The sequence below is a fragment of the Anomaloglossus baeobatrachus genome, chromosome 6 (genome assembly GCF_048569485.1).
Source record: "Anomaloglossus baeobatrachus isolate aAnoBae1 chromosome 6, aAnoBae1.hap1, whole genome shotgun sequence".
NCBI classification, from domain to species: Eukaryota; Metazoa; Chordata; class Amphibia; order Anura; family Aromobatidae; genus Anomaloglossus; species Anomaloglossus baeobatrachus.
Window position 1 is genome coordinate 94,242,516 of NC_134358.1, and position 15,510 is coordinate 94,258,025.

General features: G+C 42.0%; 1 protein-coding gene across 1 annotated transcript in view; it reads left to right on the forward strand.

Annotated features, from left to right (window-relative positions):
* CNGB3 (cyclic nucleotide gated channel subunit beta 3) overlaps positions 1-15,510 on the forward strand; it is a 262,617-nt gene that overhangs the window by 125,577 nt on the left and 121,530 nt on the right. Inside the window, exons 4-5 of the mRNA XM_075316272.1 lie at positions 4,843-5,067; positions 10,136-10,344. Coding sequence (XP_075172387.1) covers positions 4,843-5,067; positions 10,136-10,344 — 434 coding nt within the window. The remainder of the gene's footprint in view (positions 1-4,842; positions 5,068-10,135; positions 10,345-15,510) is intronic.

Sequence of the window (15,510 nt, forward strand, 5' to 3'; positions counted from 1 at the left end):
GGCGGGGTGGAGATGAGCGGGACGAACATCCCGCCCACCTTCTTCCTTCCTCATTGCGGGCGGCTGCCGGTAAGGTGAGGTTCCTCGTTCCTGCGGTGTCACACATAGCGATGTGTGCTGCCGCAGGAGCGACGAACTACTTCGTACACCGAGCAGCAGCGATATTCGAGAATAGGGGGGCATGTCACCGGTGAGCAATTTTGACCGTTTTTGCGACGATTCAAAATCGCTCATAGGTGTCACACGCAAAGACATTGCTAAAGCGACCGGATGTGCGTCACAAATTCCGTGACCCCAACGAGATCGCTTGAGCGATGTCGCAGCGTGTAAAGCGGCCTTTAATCAAAAAGGTGCATATTACATTCACAAGTTGGGACACTGTAAAATGTAAAGAAAACAAGAATGCAATAATTTGAAGATATCTTATAGCCATTTTTAGATTAAAAACTGAACATAGAACACAGAACAGAAGTTGAAAATTGGACATTTCACCATTTAATTAGAAAAAAAATGACTCATTTAAAAATTCAAGGCAGGTAGACATCTCAAAAAGTTGAGACAGGGTTAACAAAAGGCTGGAAAAGTAAGTGATATTAATGAAAAACAGCTGGAGGGTCAATTTTCAACCAAGTCATATCACTTTGTATAAAAAAAAGCATGATAGAGAGACAAAGTTTCTAAAAAGCAAAGATGGTTAGATGTTCACCAATCTGTTAACAACTTTATCTAAAAATTGTGGTTTGACGTTTTTGCGATCGTTGATCGTCGCTCCTTGGTGTCACACGCTGCGATGACGCTAACGACACCGGATGTGCGTCACTAACGACGTCACCCTGACGATATGTCGTTAGCGATGTGGCAGCGTGTAAAGCACCCTTAAGTCGGCTGTGGTTCCTCAGTCTGCTCCGTCATCTACAGAAATGAAGCAAGTTTCCATGTATTGTAAGGACAAGCTTGTCTGTGGGGATTCTGAGATGTTGATAGAAGAATATAGGGCAATTGTCTACAAAAAGAAACATGAGCAGCGGAAGAAGATACAACAGTGGGAGGAAGAAGAAAAGAAATATATGAAGTTTAAAGATGAAGCCATCCTCCATGAACATATGCTAAAACAGAAGATGGAACAGCTAAACAATTTGCTAAACGTACAAGGAACCACGCGTCAGACCTCTCCAGAAAAGACTAATCTGATTCAGCCTGATACGGCACATCCTGGATTGGTGGAAGCGTTGGGTCCAGAAGCTGCAGTTCCTCTAATAGCTACAGGTTGCCATGGCAGACGGGGGTCTGCTGAAGACCCCTGTGTCTGTCATCATGGTACTTCTGTGAAATCTACTGACGTTCATAGAAGACAGTAAATTATGCTAAATACAGCAAGACTGTGGCATTGCTGTATAAAGCACAAATAATTTTAGTTTCAAGTCTCATAAGGGGACTAACAAATACAGTGGGAAGTTTTAAAAATAAAAAATATATAAAAGTTCATATCTTCCCCTTTCTCCCCCATTACTAATGAAGAAATAAAAAAAATACACTTATTTGGTATTACTGTGTTTGTAAAGGTCCGATCTATCAAAATATTAAATCGATTAATCTGTTCAGTAAATGGCGTAAAAAGAAAAAACTCAAACAGCCAGAGTTGTGGTTTCTTGGCCAAAACAACACATAACACTTTAATATAAGGCAGTCACAGCATTATATCTACTGCCAAATTATACCAATAAAAGATTGGGGGGCACAAAAAAACAAGCTCTCCTCTAGCCCCATATTTGATCAATCCAAAACATTATTGCTCTCGAAAAATGGTGACAAAGATTTTTTTATTTATTTTTTTTTACAAATTTCTGAATTTTTGTCTTACCATTTATATAAAACAAAAACCCTGTGTGTGTTTGGTGCCAGCGTAATCATACAGACCAATCGTGGAATTCTTTCCCTACTTTCCAGTACATTATAGCATAAAAAAAGATGGTGACATCCTGCAAAAAAAAAAAACACTCACATGGTTATGTAGGTGGAGAAATAAAAAGTTATTCCTCTTGGAATGAGAAGAAGAAAAAAAAAAATGTAAAAATAACAAATTGCCCGATCCTTAAAGGGTTAATGAAAATCAGCCAACAGGTTTTTGCTGCCCCTTCAGAAAGCAGCATGACGTAGAGACAGAGACCCTGATTACAGCGACGTGTCACTTACTGGGCTGCATGCTGTCATTTTGATAAAATCACTACTTTTCTGCTGCAGATCTAGCAGTTCTCTGAATGCTGAGCTGTGTTTAACCCCGCCCACAACACTGATTGGCAGCTCTCTGTCCATGTACAGTGTATACAGAAAGCTGCCAATCAGTGGTGGGGGCGGAGTTATGCATGACTCATGAATATAAAGGACTACCTGGCTGCACGCCAAGTAGTCCTGTAATGATAATCTACTGCTGATTAAACAGTGCTTTGGTCAAAACTACATTAAGCAGCCCAGTAAGTGACACATGGCTGGAATCAGGGTCTCTGTCTTTACATTATAATGCTCTCAGATGGGGGAGCAAATACCTGGTGACAGATTCCCTTTAATGGTTATAAACATTCCTTTGTCTAGAAAATGTTTAAGCACTAGTTACAGAAGTTAATATGACTTTATATGAGGTTGAAATAGCGTGCAATGTTCACTTTCCTATGTACTTTTGAATAAATGTGTGCCGGGACTAAACAGTGATTTCTGACAAAGAAACATTATCAGTCGTAAGATACACAATGTGAGCGCTTGTCTTTTCTTCCTTTATTGGGCTTTGTGCATATGACATGTTTTCCACGCTTATTCAGCCTAATAAACTCAGAAAGTCATAAAACAATGAACACATTTCTACATAAAACCGACTTTCTGTACATACTGTACATTCTATACAATACAAGTCACCTGAAAAGCTCAAAAGATGCCTGGAAGTTGGCCGGATGTCTTTTGGAGCATTGTGCCACTGATTTTGCTTAAAAAATATTTGCAGTTCCTTGATTGTTCAATAGAGTGAAAAACAAAACGATTAGAAAACGACAGTAAAAAAAGACACTGAAATCATGGGACAACTCTCAGAATCGTCAGGAAAGGATGACCAAAAAGATACTTCAGGAAAAACGAGTTTCCTGAAGCGTCTTCTGCTTGAAAAACTCGACAGGTTCACCGGTTATCCAGGTGTGTCCATAGATTTTCCAAGCCAATCCTCGTCCTGTTGGGTGGCCTTTTCGCATACCTATGGCCAGAATAGGTTAAGACCAGCTATATTTCCTTCTGTAAGTACAGAGTCATTACACACAAAGTGATCTATTTCAAGTGTTTATTTCTGTTACTGTTGATGATTATGGCTTACAGCCAATGAAAACCCCAAAGTCATTATCTCACAAAATTAGAATATTATATAAAACCAAGTAAAAAAATGATTTAAAACTCAGAGATGTTGGCGCCTACTGAAAAGTCTGTAGAGTAAATGCACTCAACACTTGGTCGGGGCTCCTTTTGCATGAATTACTGCATCAATGCAGCGTGGCATGGAGGTGATCAGCCTGTGGCACTGCTGAGGTGTTATGGAAGCCCAGGTGGCTTTGATAGAAGCCTTCAGCTTGTCTGCATTGTTGGGTCTGGTGTCTCTCATTTTCCTCTTGTCAGTACACCGTAGATTCTCCTAGGGGTTTAGATCAGGTGAGTTTGCTGCAAGCACAGGGATACTGTGGTTATTAAACCAGGTATTGGTAATTTTGCAGTGTGGACAGGTGCCAAGTCCTGCTGGAAAATGAAATTTCCATCTCCAATAAGCTTGTCGGCAGAGGGAAGTATGAAGTGCTCTAAAATTTCCTGGTAGACGGCTGCTCTGACATTGGTCTTGATAAAACACGGTGGAGCTACACCAGCAGATGACATGGCTCCCCAAACCATCACTGGTTGTGGAGACTTCACACTAGACCTCAAACAGCTTGGATTGTGGCCTCTCCACTCTTCCTCCAGACTCTGGGACCACGATTTCCAAATGAATGCAAAATTTACTTTCATCTGAAAACAACACCTTGGATACTGAGCAACAGTCCAGTTCTTTTTCTCCTTGGCCCAGGTAAGATGATTCTGGCATTGTCTATTGGTCATGAGTGGCTTGACACAAGGAATGAAACAATTGTAGCCCATGTCCTGGATACGTCTGTGTGTGGTGGCTCTTGAAGCACTGACTCCAGCAGCAGTCCACTCCTTGTGAATCTCCCCCAAATTTTTGAATGGCTTTTGTTTAACAATCCTATCAAGGCTGCAGTTCTCCCAATTGCTTGTGCACCTTTTTCTACCACACTTTTTCCGTCCACTCAACTTTCCATTAATATGCTTGGATACAGCACTCTGTGAACAGCCAGCTTCTTTAGCAATGACCTTTTGTAGCTTACCCTCCTTGTGTAGTATGACAATGACTGCCTTCTGGACATCTGTCAAGTCAACAGCCTTCCCCATGATTGTGTAGCCTACTGAATCAGATTAATGGACCATTTCATTTTAAACACTTAGGAAGCCTTTGCAGGTGTTTTGTGGTAATTATTCTAATTTTCTGAGATAATGACTTTTGAGTTTTCATTGGCTGTACGCCATAATCATCAACATTAACAGAAATAAGCACTTGAAATAGATCCCTCTGTGTGTAATCACTCTGTATAATATACGCGTTTCCCTTTTTGTATTGAATTACTGAAATAAATTAACTTTTTGATGATATTCTAATTTATTGAGATGCACTTGTAGACTATAGGAAGAAGTCCTTATGACAACACTAGGCTATTAGCGGTGTAGGACTTGTGTATGGTGCTGCAGTTTATATTCCACTTTCAGCTCCAGTTAAAAAACCTCCAGCACCTCCACCACCACCACCACCACAACCTCCACCTCCAAAGAAAGAAGAAGAAAAGCCTGAAAAAGATAAGGATGCTGAGAAGGCAACTCCAGAAGCCGAAGAAGAACATTATTGTGATATGCTCTGCTGCAAGTTCAAGAGAAAACCATTAAAAAAGTACATTAAAAAAGTAAAGATTCCTGAGTCCATTGATGCTTATACAAGTAAGTCTTGACATCTTAAGGTTTAGATGTATCTTGGTATATTGGTATATTAAATTTAATTTAAGGTAACTTTTTGAGTTTTTTTACTCAAATGTATAAAGACATAAGACTTATATAATTTCACTAAATACCACATATCATCTTAAATAAATACAACATATCATCTTAAATATCTACTAATAGGTCTTTGGCCTGTAGAATGGCGTGAGGTGCTAGTCGAGGGCGAGGGATTGACTCCGCACACCCCAGCATGCTACATTAAACACCTGATCCTGACTAGGTGTGTGGACTTCGGTCGTGTGGACTGAGAAACTATGTAGGTGGTATAATGCCATTGGTGCTGGCTGGCCAGGACTGGATAATGGCTCACACGCACAAGCAGACCAATAGTTTAAACCACAACTCTTTACTGTACGGTTCTTTGTTGTTGACAACTTTACGTTCCAGATAGCGAGCACATATCTTCCAGCATGTTACACTTTTACACAACATTATCAGATACAGTTCAACTTCCTTCTGGGTTGCATTAATTAATCTAACTGGGTAGGTGAGTCCCAGCGCAACCCCGTCCAACACACTCCATGACTGTCAACTTACTTACCTGCTGTCTCATGTCTAGTCCCCTTAGGGGTCCCATAATGACCTGAGTAAAGCTTTGGACACCCAGACATCTAGTGGAAAACCACTTGGGCGGTTGACTACGTTCACATGCAGTTGAGGTTATCTCAGTACTTTGACTATCAAGAGGCCTGGCCACTAGAGTCCTGCACAAGTTGAAGTCACCCGGAACCTTGACAGTTTAAGGGACCTGGTTGCTAGGCCCCCGTCCTCTGGCTCCTATTGTCTGGGACCACTATGTTGAGGATCAGTATCTAGTTACAATGCTACTCACACCATGTGTCTCTGGCCACACTCGACCTGCCTGCTATCTTGCCTCCTGTCTCCTTTACTCCGTTGCCACAAATCATCTACAGTATGTGACTTTCAAAACCAATCGGCTTTACATCTGTTACTCACTAAGCCTTCACTGACTCTTTCTAGAATGAATATTGCAAATTAATACTGCTGCAACCAACAATATTGTATAAAGTGTCAAGGAGCAAAAAAAAATATCTAAATAATATCAAACCCCAGTACAGTTTCATTTTTGCCTTTGGTGTACTGGTGTTTGATATTTTTTTAGTTCTTTCTAGAATGAACCATCACCTTCCCTCTTAGTTGACCCTTCCCTACGTGGATTAGTCCCAACATTGTCCGTCTCTGTCCCTGATGTCTGTTGCTGGCCAGACTTAACCTTTCACTTACATTACTATGTAAACATTATATTACCTTACATTGCTTTACATCTTATATTACCACATATTATACATTACACTGCTACATCTTATGCACTACTATAACATATTGTGCATTCCTATATTACACTACACCTTATATTATATTGCTGTACTTAAACTCTATCACAGCACACATTATACAGGAAAAGATATATATATCACATCACTTCACAGTCTTTACAAAAGACTCATGACGTAATTCACATTACAACACAATTTAATGATGTGATTGGTGTCTTCAGGGGCAGAAAAGTGACAGAAATTGTCAACCACTCTCGCAGACTCACATCATTGTGCCTTCTTGGAAACAGATATTTGTAGATATAGAAATCTAATCAGGTTTGGGCAAAATGGTTGTAGACTTTCTTTGTGGCTCATTTTGCTTTACAAATTCACCACACATTCATCTAACATGTGTATCCGTTTTGGTAATGCTACAACAGTAAAAATTCAGATATTCCAAGTTAATCTTCAATTCAATGTCAATAGTACTGTAAATATTTCAATTGTAGGGGAACTTTATTAGCATGGCAGAGCTTATACAGCAGTGTTCACAGATGGTACATCTCTCTGTATAAACCCAACTGGGCAACATATGTATGGACTTATTCTCCCCTAGAACCATCATTCAATCATCCTGGGGGGATAACTAATTTCATATAGAGTTCAATACAGCATGTACCCTGTTTCCCCGCAAATAAGGCCTATCCTGAAAATAAGCCCTAGTAGGATTTTAGGGGCTTTTTTGAGTTTGCTTAAAATATAAGCCTTACTCCAAAAATAAGCCCTAATTTCCATTCCATTGGGAAGTGTCCAAGTTGCTAAAAAAAAGATAAAGAATTCAGCAGGACTCTTCATCTTCATCAAAGAAAGCAAACACCCCCGAAAGAAAGCAGACACCCACCCCCTCAAACAAAAATTACACTCACCAGACCCCAAATAATTACACTTGGCAAGTGCCGAGGATGGATGGGCTCTCACACAGAGATCTGTGTCGCTGTCAGGTCCTTCTCCATTCCAGCTACATTGCACTTCAGCCCTCACAGACAGATCGAGTACCAGAATCACTTCACTCAAGTGATACTGCTTCCAGTCACCATTGGGAGCCAACTGCTGTAGAACACAGGGGGACCTGACAGCAACACAGATTTGAAAGTGAGAGCTCATTCACTTGCCAATTCTAAAGGTCCCGTTACATGCAACGACATCGCTAATGAGATATCGCTGGGGTCACGGAATTAGTGACGCACATCCAGCTTCGTTAGAGACATTGTTGCATGTGACACCTACGAGCGACCGCTAATGATCCGAAAAACGGCAAAAATCGTTAATAGTTGACACATCGTTCCTTTCCCAAATATCATTGCTCATTTTGGACTCAGGTTGCTTGTCGTTCCTGAGAAACAGCACACATCGCTACGTGTGACACCCTGGGAACGACGAACAACAGCGTTCCTGCGTCCTCCGGCAAGGAGGTGGGAATGACGTTAATGCAGCTGCTCTCCACACCTTCGCTTCTATTGGTGGCCCGCTGTGTGACATCGCTGTGACGCCGCACGAACCTCCCCCTTAAAAAAGAGTTTGTTCGCCAGCCACAGCGACGTCGTTAGGAAGCTATGTGCGTGTGATGCATACTAGCAATATTGTTCGCCATGGGCAGCGATTTACCTGTGACGCACGCACGACGGGGATGGGGGCGATCGCTAGCGACATTGCTAGCGATGTCGCAGCGTGTAAAGCGGCCTTAATTGTTTGGAGTCTGATAAGTGCGATTCTTTTAGAGGGTGTCTGCTTTCTTTTTGGGGTAAACTTAGCAGTGCATAGAGAATAATAAATTTAAGCAGGTAACTTAAATCTTTAGAAATATGGCATGTACCCACCACTATAGGACTGGTTCTGCACCACAAGAATAGCAGATCAGATAAGAAAATGTGCATCTGAACCAGTAATAAGATTAACACAAAATGTTGATATTCCAGAATGTGATGACATGGTTATATTTGAATAAATGTTGATTTTTTTTTTTTTGTTCAAGAATTAATATGGATTATTGTTCATGGGAAAATATAAGACATCCCCTAAAAGTAAGCACTGGCGCATTTTCGAGGCAAAAAATAATATAAGATCCTGTCTTATTTTCGGAGAAACTCGGTATTAATTATTTTTCTGTCAGAGCTGTACAAAATCCAAATCAGTCTGTCACTATATGAAATCATGAGTATAAAGAGATACAGAATGAATCCAGTGGTATGGAATATAAATACAGCCATGATAATGACTCTTTATGGTCAGTTTTGCTTTTTCCTTTTTTCCAAAATGGGGTCTTTCTGTTAAAATTTTAGTAAGAAATTGGAATTCTCTAATTTAATAAAATGGTATCGAGCTTAATTTTGGCAATCTTGACATTTATTGCTGGACTCTATAGTTCAGATGATAAATCAGGGTTTAAGGTTTTACTATTTAATGGCTTATTCCCATCTACTTAGATTGGTAAAATTACAATGTGCTTGTAAAAACAAGAAACTTTGCAATTTACTTGTTAAAAAATAACTCCATTATTGAGAACTGAGAGGCATTTTAATATTGGGAATCCGGCAACTGCCAAACAAACACAGCGCTTACAAACTCTTTACAATCCAGGCCAGGAAAGCTGGCCAGGATTAGCACTATTAGCTCCCGGCCATTTTCAGTAGTTTTGTGCTCCTTTGATGTGTCACATGACAAAATCAAGTGTACTCACTTCAGGGCAGCTGTGCAACAGTTCAACTGGTGGAAACTGTCAATCAAGAAGGAGTTCACTTCCCCCCTTGGCAAGCAAGAAGGCTTGAGGCAGGGGAGCTGTGTACTCCTAAAAAGACCACTTTGGGTAATCCCTTTAATTATTGTCAGAAAAAAAATGCAGTCCCACCCCACCAGTATTACGTGGTCCTGCGCTGTGGATGAGTAGGTGGAACCAGATAATCCTAGGAGTCGCTAAGCGGTAGTGCTCACTCTAAACTTGCAAAAGTCCAAGCATAGGTTCAAAAATTAGAAGAAAAAGAGTGGCACTCAGCATAGCATAAAATACAAATTTATTTCAGTACATATGTAAAAACGAATGGCTCGCGGGCCGGATGCAGGCACTTCAGAGGATGACGGCTGTTTTGAGCACTTCCATGGGTCCTTAGGTGGAAGGACCCATGGAAGAGCAGAGTGTACAAAACCTCCAGCATCCTCTGACGTGCTTGCATCCATCCTCTGACCTGTTTGTTTTTATACTTGGACTGAAATAAATTTGTATTTTATGCTATGTTGAGTGCCACTCTTTCTTCTCATTTTTTGACCTTAGTTATTGGGTTACCGTTATTTTGCCTGGTGTCAACTGTTATCAAGAGAAAAGGGTCCTGCTAAAGACCAAGTAAAACAAACCAACATCTAAGTACACAACCTGTTCTAAGGATTTGTATCGATGTTTTAAAACCCCATTAAGATGAAAAAGACAATACAAAAATCTCTGCAACAAATCTGCCACTTGTACATAAACACGATTATGTACTTCCTGCTGTATAGTTAATTGCCATTAAAATGAATTTACATAACTACCTAGAGAAAAGCTTTTTACAAATGCTCTCTTAAAATAACCTGTGAGACGTATTGTTATCTGCAACCGTCAAGGTCAGAAAATGACATAACTGTTACCTAATTAATCCTGACAGCACTGTGATGTAGATGAGCATTGTATTCTCTCCTAGATCCATTATATCTCTTCTGGCTGCTTATTGTGGCAGTGTCATTCAACTGGAACTGCTGGTTTCTTACACTACGATGCGTGTTTCCGTTTCAAACCGCTGACAATCTGCTGTACTGGATGATCATTGACTATTCCTGTGATGTTTGCTACCTTTTGGATATGTTCGTGTTTCAACCACGTCTTCAATTCATAAAAGGAGGTGACATAGTAGTAAGTACAACATCCCGTAAAATTGTCATCCCGTAAAATTGTCAAGATAGCTTTTTCTCAAAATGCCTGGAGGGATTTACATGGAGTTTTTTGAATCTCTGGGGCAAAACCAACAATTGTAAAAAAAAACCATGAGATTATGGGGGACATATATCCAATGGCTTCACTACTCTTTTCTAGGATAAATTTACAGTAGAAAAGATTAAGCTTTACTTCTCTTTGTTGTTTTGTTCTTCTCTTGTCACTTTTAAAAGTATCTACAAAAAATTATTGAGTTTTGTAACGGAGGGCACAGCCTCTCCCTGCTGACAATTGGCGTAAATAGTCATGCCAAACTAAACAATTGTATAACTGGAGTGGGTATAGATAGGCAAAAGAGGTGTCAATGCTATTTTTAGTTGTGAGCCTCTTAAAATGTTTATATGCAAATTGACGTTTTAGAGACGAAGAGGACTTGAACTATAGTATCAAGTATTGGATGTACCAATCCTAAGGGGTACTTTGCACGCTGCGACATCGCTAGCTGATGATAGTGATGCCGAGCACATGTGATATCTTGTGATAGCTGCCGTAGCGAACATTATCGCTATGGTAGCTTAACACAGACTTACCTGCCCTGCGACGTCGCTCTGGCCGGCGACCCACCTCCTTCCTAAGGGGGCGGGTCGTGCGGCGTCACAGCGACGTCCCCCGGCAGGTGGCCAATAGAACCAGAGGGGCGGAGATGAGTGGGACATAAACATCCCGCCCACCTCCTTCCTTCCGCATAGCCACTGGAGGCAGATAAGGAGATGTTCCACGCTCCTGCGGCTTCACACACAGCGATGTGTGCTACCGCAGGAGCGAGGAACAACATCATACCTGTCGCTGCAGCGAAATTATGAAAATGACCGACACTACACAGACCACCGATCTACGACGCTTTTGCGATCGTTTATCGGCGCATCTAGGCTTTATACGTTGCGACGTCGTTACCGGCGCCGGATGTGCATCACTTTCGATTTGACCCCGACGATATCGCAGTAGCGATGTCGCAACGTGCAAAGTACCCCTAAAAGTTACTATCAACCATTTAACAAGCCTTGCCAGAAGACTTCAGATAAAATACTAACCTGAATCTCAAGTTGTAGACATGGTGTTTCAGGTTGTTGTCCCTCGTCAGTACAAAGTATGAGATCTGATTGGGCTGTATGAGAGGCAACAGAGTGTTCCAGCAAGACAACGACCTGAAGCATATGTCAAGATTGGAGAAGACATTGTTCAATGAAAATTAAGTAGAGGTGATGGATTAGCCCCCACAGTCCCCAGACCTCAACCCAATCGAACACTTGAAGAAAAAGCTGTATACATACCCAAGTGATTCAACCAGTATGTACCAACATTGGTAATGTGTAGAAGAGACCTGGATCAGATTTTGCTTAAGAAATACTTGACTCTAATTGAGATCATGCCCAGTAGGATTCAGACAGTATTGTAAGCCAAAGGTGGATTTACAAAATATTAACAAAATATTAAAAATTAAAATTTTGATTATTAGGAGAAAATCAGTAACAATGCCGTGTTATGACAAGAATCTGCATAACTAATCATATGCTAAATAGTTACAAGTCAAATTTATACATGAGCTAGCCAAGAAGATTTTCTTATTAAATGAACGTAATCTCACGCTCAAAGCTGTAGTGGATAGTAAGATATGGAGAATGAAAGTCAAAAGTTCAAAACATTGTTACTGTTTTTCTTGTCATTGTAAAAAAGGCCATGCATTGAGAAATGATAGCCCTTTCATCCCAGTCAGAAGCCTCTCATACAGCCAAATTCTCATGCTTCGCGCTGATGGGTTCAACAACTGAGACATCGTGTCTGCAAACTGAGATTCTGGATTGGCTTTTATACTAAGGGGTACTTTGCAAGGTGCGACATCACAGGCCGATGCTGCGATGCCGAGCGCGATAGTCTCCGCCCCAACTGCGATATCCTTGTGATAGCTGCCGTAGCGAACATTATCGCTACGGCAGCTTCACATGGACTCACCTGTCCTGCGACCGTCGCTCTGGCCGGTGACCCGCCTCCTTATTAAGGGGGCGGGTCGTGCGGTGTCACAGCGACGTCACACGGCAGGCGGCCAATAGGAGCGGAGGGGCGGAGATGAGCGGGATGTAAACATCCCGCCCACCTCCTTCCTTCCACATATCCTACGGAAGCCGCAGTGACGCCGGTAGGAGATGTTCCTCGCTCCTGCGGCTTCACACACAGCGATGTGTGCTGTCGCAGGAGCGAGGAACGACATCGGACTGTCGCGTCAGCGTAATCATGGATTACGCCGACGCTGCACCGATGATACGATTACGACGCTTTTGCGCTCGTTAATCGTATCATCGAGCCTTTACACACTACGATGTCGCATGCGATGCCGGAAGTGCGTCATTTTCAATTTGACCCCACCGACATTGCACCTGTGATGTCGTAGTGTGCAAAGCCCGCCTAAGTCATATGGCAAGATCAAAATTTATGAAAAATATAAGAAACTAAAAAAAATACATCAAATCACTACAAGAGTTAATATCCCATAGGATAACGCACATTTAATCCAGAAGGAGGCACAAAGACTCTGACATGAAACAATGGCTAATATCTCTTGATTTACCGAACAAAGAAACAATACATCTGGCATAATTAAGAATAATTCACCCCTGCACATGTGGTCAGATCATCCTTATTATAGGGATGTGCGAACCGGAACTTTAAAGTTCTGGGGTCATACCGAACACCTAGTGTCCAATGCTGAACCCTGAACAAAGAGTTCCAACTGTACGCATGGTTTCTGTTCAGGTTTGTCATCCAAGCCAATCTGCAAGCTTTTCTGGTGTGGGCCCTTCACAGCCCTATCAAGCCATATCAAGTATTGGCATAGCTGTAATTGGCCTGCGCACCACTTGAAAAAAAATAAATCAATAATGTAAAAAAATGACATGGGCTCCCTCCTATTTTTGATAACAAATAGCGGGCAAAACATACAGCGACAGGCTGCAATCCGCAGTGGTCTGCTTTACTTTGGCTGGTTATCAAAAATAGAGGGATGCCATGCCATTTTTTAACTATGTAAAAGTCAGCACCAGCCATGGATTTTTCCACTGGCGCTGATGTCATACCCAGTGAGAGCAGTGATGACATCAATAACCTTAAATGACCACCAATTTCACAGAGTGATGTGCTATTTCTGTCAGTTGCATTGCGGTATGCAGTTTTTAGACTGCAAAGGGTCAAATAAAAATGGCCCTTCCCACTCTAGTACCAGCCTTCAGCCATCTGCTTTACCTTGGCTGGTTAGCAAACATAGGGCGGAGCCCACACCAGTTTTTTAAATTACTTATTTCTTTTTACACTAATACAGTACAGAGGGTAGCAATGGTGATGTGCATAGCAGTCTGACTGTAACCAATTACAGATGCTGGCACAGGGGATGAGCTGGGTAAGCAGGGAATATTCATGTAGTTTAATAAGTGTGCAAGAAAAGAGACTGAATGCTGTTGTATCTTCAAGAAAACATTGTATGTATAATTATCCTGTTATTACCCCCATTTTGCTTCCTTTTGCAGCACCCTAGCCCTTACTGTAACCATTTTACAACCAATTTTCAGCACAGAAATTCAGGTCCCCGTTGACTTGGATGGGGTTCCTTGTCTGGGGTCAAGATCAGATTAAGTCCGATTCCCAAACCAAACTTTTTTTTAGTCCGGCCAACCTAGCAAATCTGCACATTCATGTGTCCAAGTCATCTCTACTTATTAATGCTTAGTCATCACAGCTCATATTACCAGATAAATCTTATACTACTGATATTGGCAACCTTCATTCAACACCAGCCTGAGGCCTCTATCCAGTACATCCATCTAGCTAAGCTCCATTAAAAAGCTTTACATTTATTATGATTGACTTATCATTTATTTTCATGTATATCTAGAGTTGAGCAAACAGATTGGTAAGATCCTGGTCCATTTTAGATAGTGCACTTGCTTCATGGTGGTCCAGTATATCTGCAAGTCTCCATAGAAGAATACATGATCCAACTGGGCCATCTTCTCCTTTATGAACCTCAGGCCTGGCTGCACTTCCACTTCTTATCTAATTCAAATACCGTTTGCGGTAGGCCACACTTGGCTGCAACAACAGGTCCTTCTGCCACTTAATGTTTGCTTTAGGTCCCCATGCCTGAGTTAAGGAACAATACCTTCAATTCATCCTTATTTCCTTGGAACCTGCTATTCTATGTGATCTCACCTCTCTTGGCACACAAGCAGCCGTTTTAATGCAGGTGTCACAATTTCACCACTCACAGTGTCACTGAATGACAGCTCAGTTGTCCTATTGAATCAGGGGTGTGCTGGGCTGTATTGTTAGTGACTGCTCAGACACTCAACCAGTGGCAGAGGGGTGTTGTGTTGCCAGTATTGTGAGTGATAGCCCAGCTGACCAATCTGGCCAGGTCTGCTGGGTTTCCACATCGTGTCACCTGATTATGATAATTATCTGGCTAGTTAGCTGACTGACTACAGTCAGACATTTGGCAGTCTTAGCTAACTCTGTGGAGTGTGTACCTCCTGTCTGCTGTTCTTATCCTGTGCTGACCTAGGAATTGCTTTTTGACTACTGTCTTGGATTGCCCCTTTTGTCTTTGACACACTAGGACTTGTTATCTGACACCATACTTAGGGGTACTTTTCACGCTGCGACATCGCTAGCCGATTGTAGCGATGCCGAGCGCGATAGTCCCCGTCCCCGTCTCAGATGCGATATCTTGTGATAGTTGCTGTAGCGAACATTATCGCTACGGCAGCTTCACACGCACTTACCTGCCCTGCGACGTCGCTCTGGCCGGCGACCCGCCTCCTTCCTAAGGGGGGCGGGTCGTGCGGCGTCTCAGCGACGTCACACGGCAGGCGGCCAATAGAAGCGGAGGGGCGGAGATGAGCGGGACGTAAACATCCCGCCCACCTTCTTCCTTCCTCATTGCAGGCGGGATGCAGGTAAGAAGATGTTCCTCGCTCCTGCGACTTCATACACAGCGATATGTGCTGCCGCAGGAACGAGGAACAACATCGTACCTGTCGCTGCAGCAAAATTATGGAAATGACCGACACTACACAGATCACCGATTCTCGACGCTTT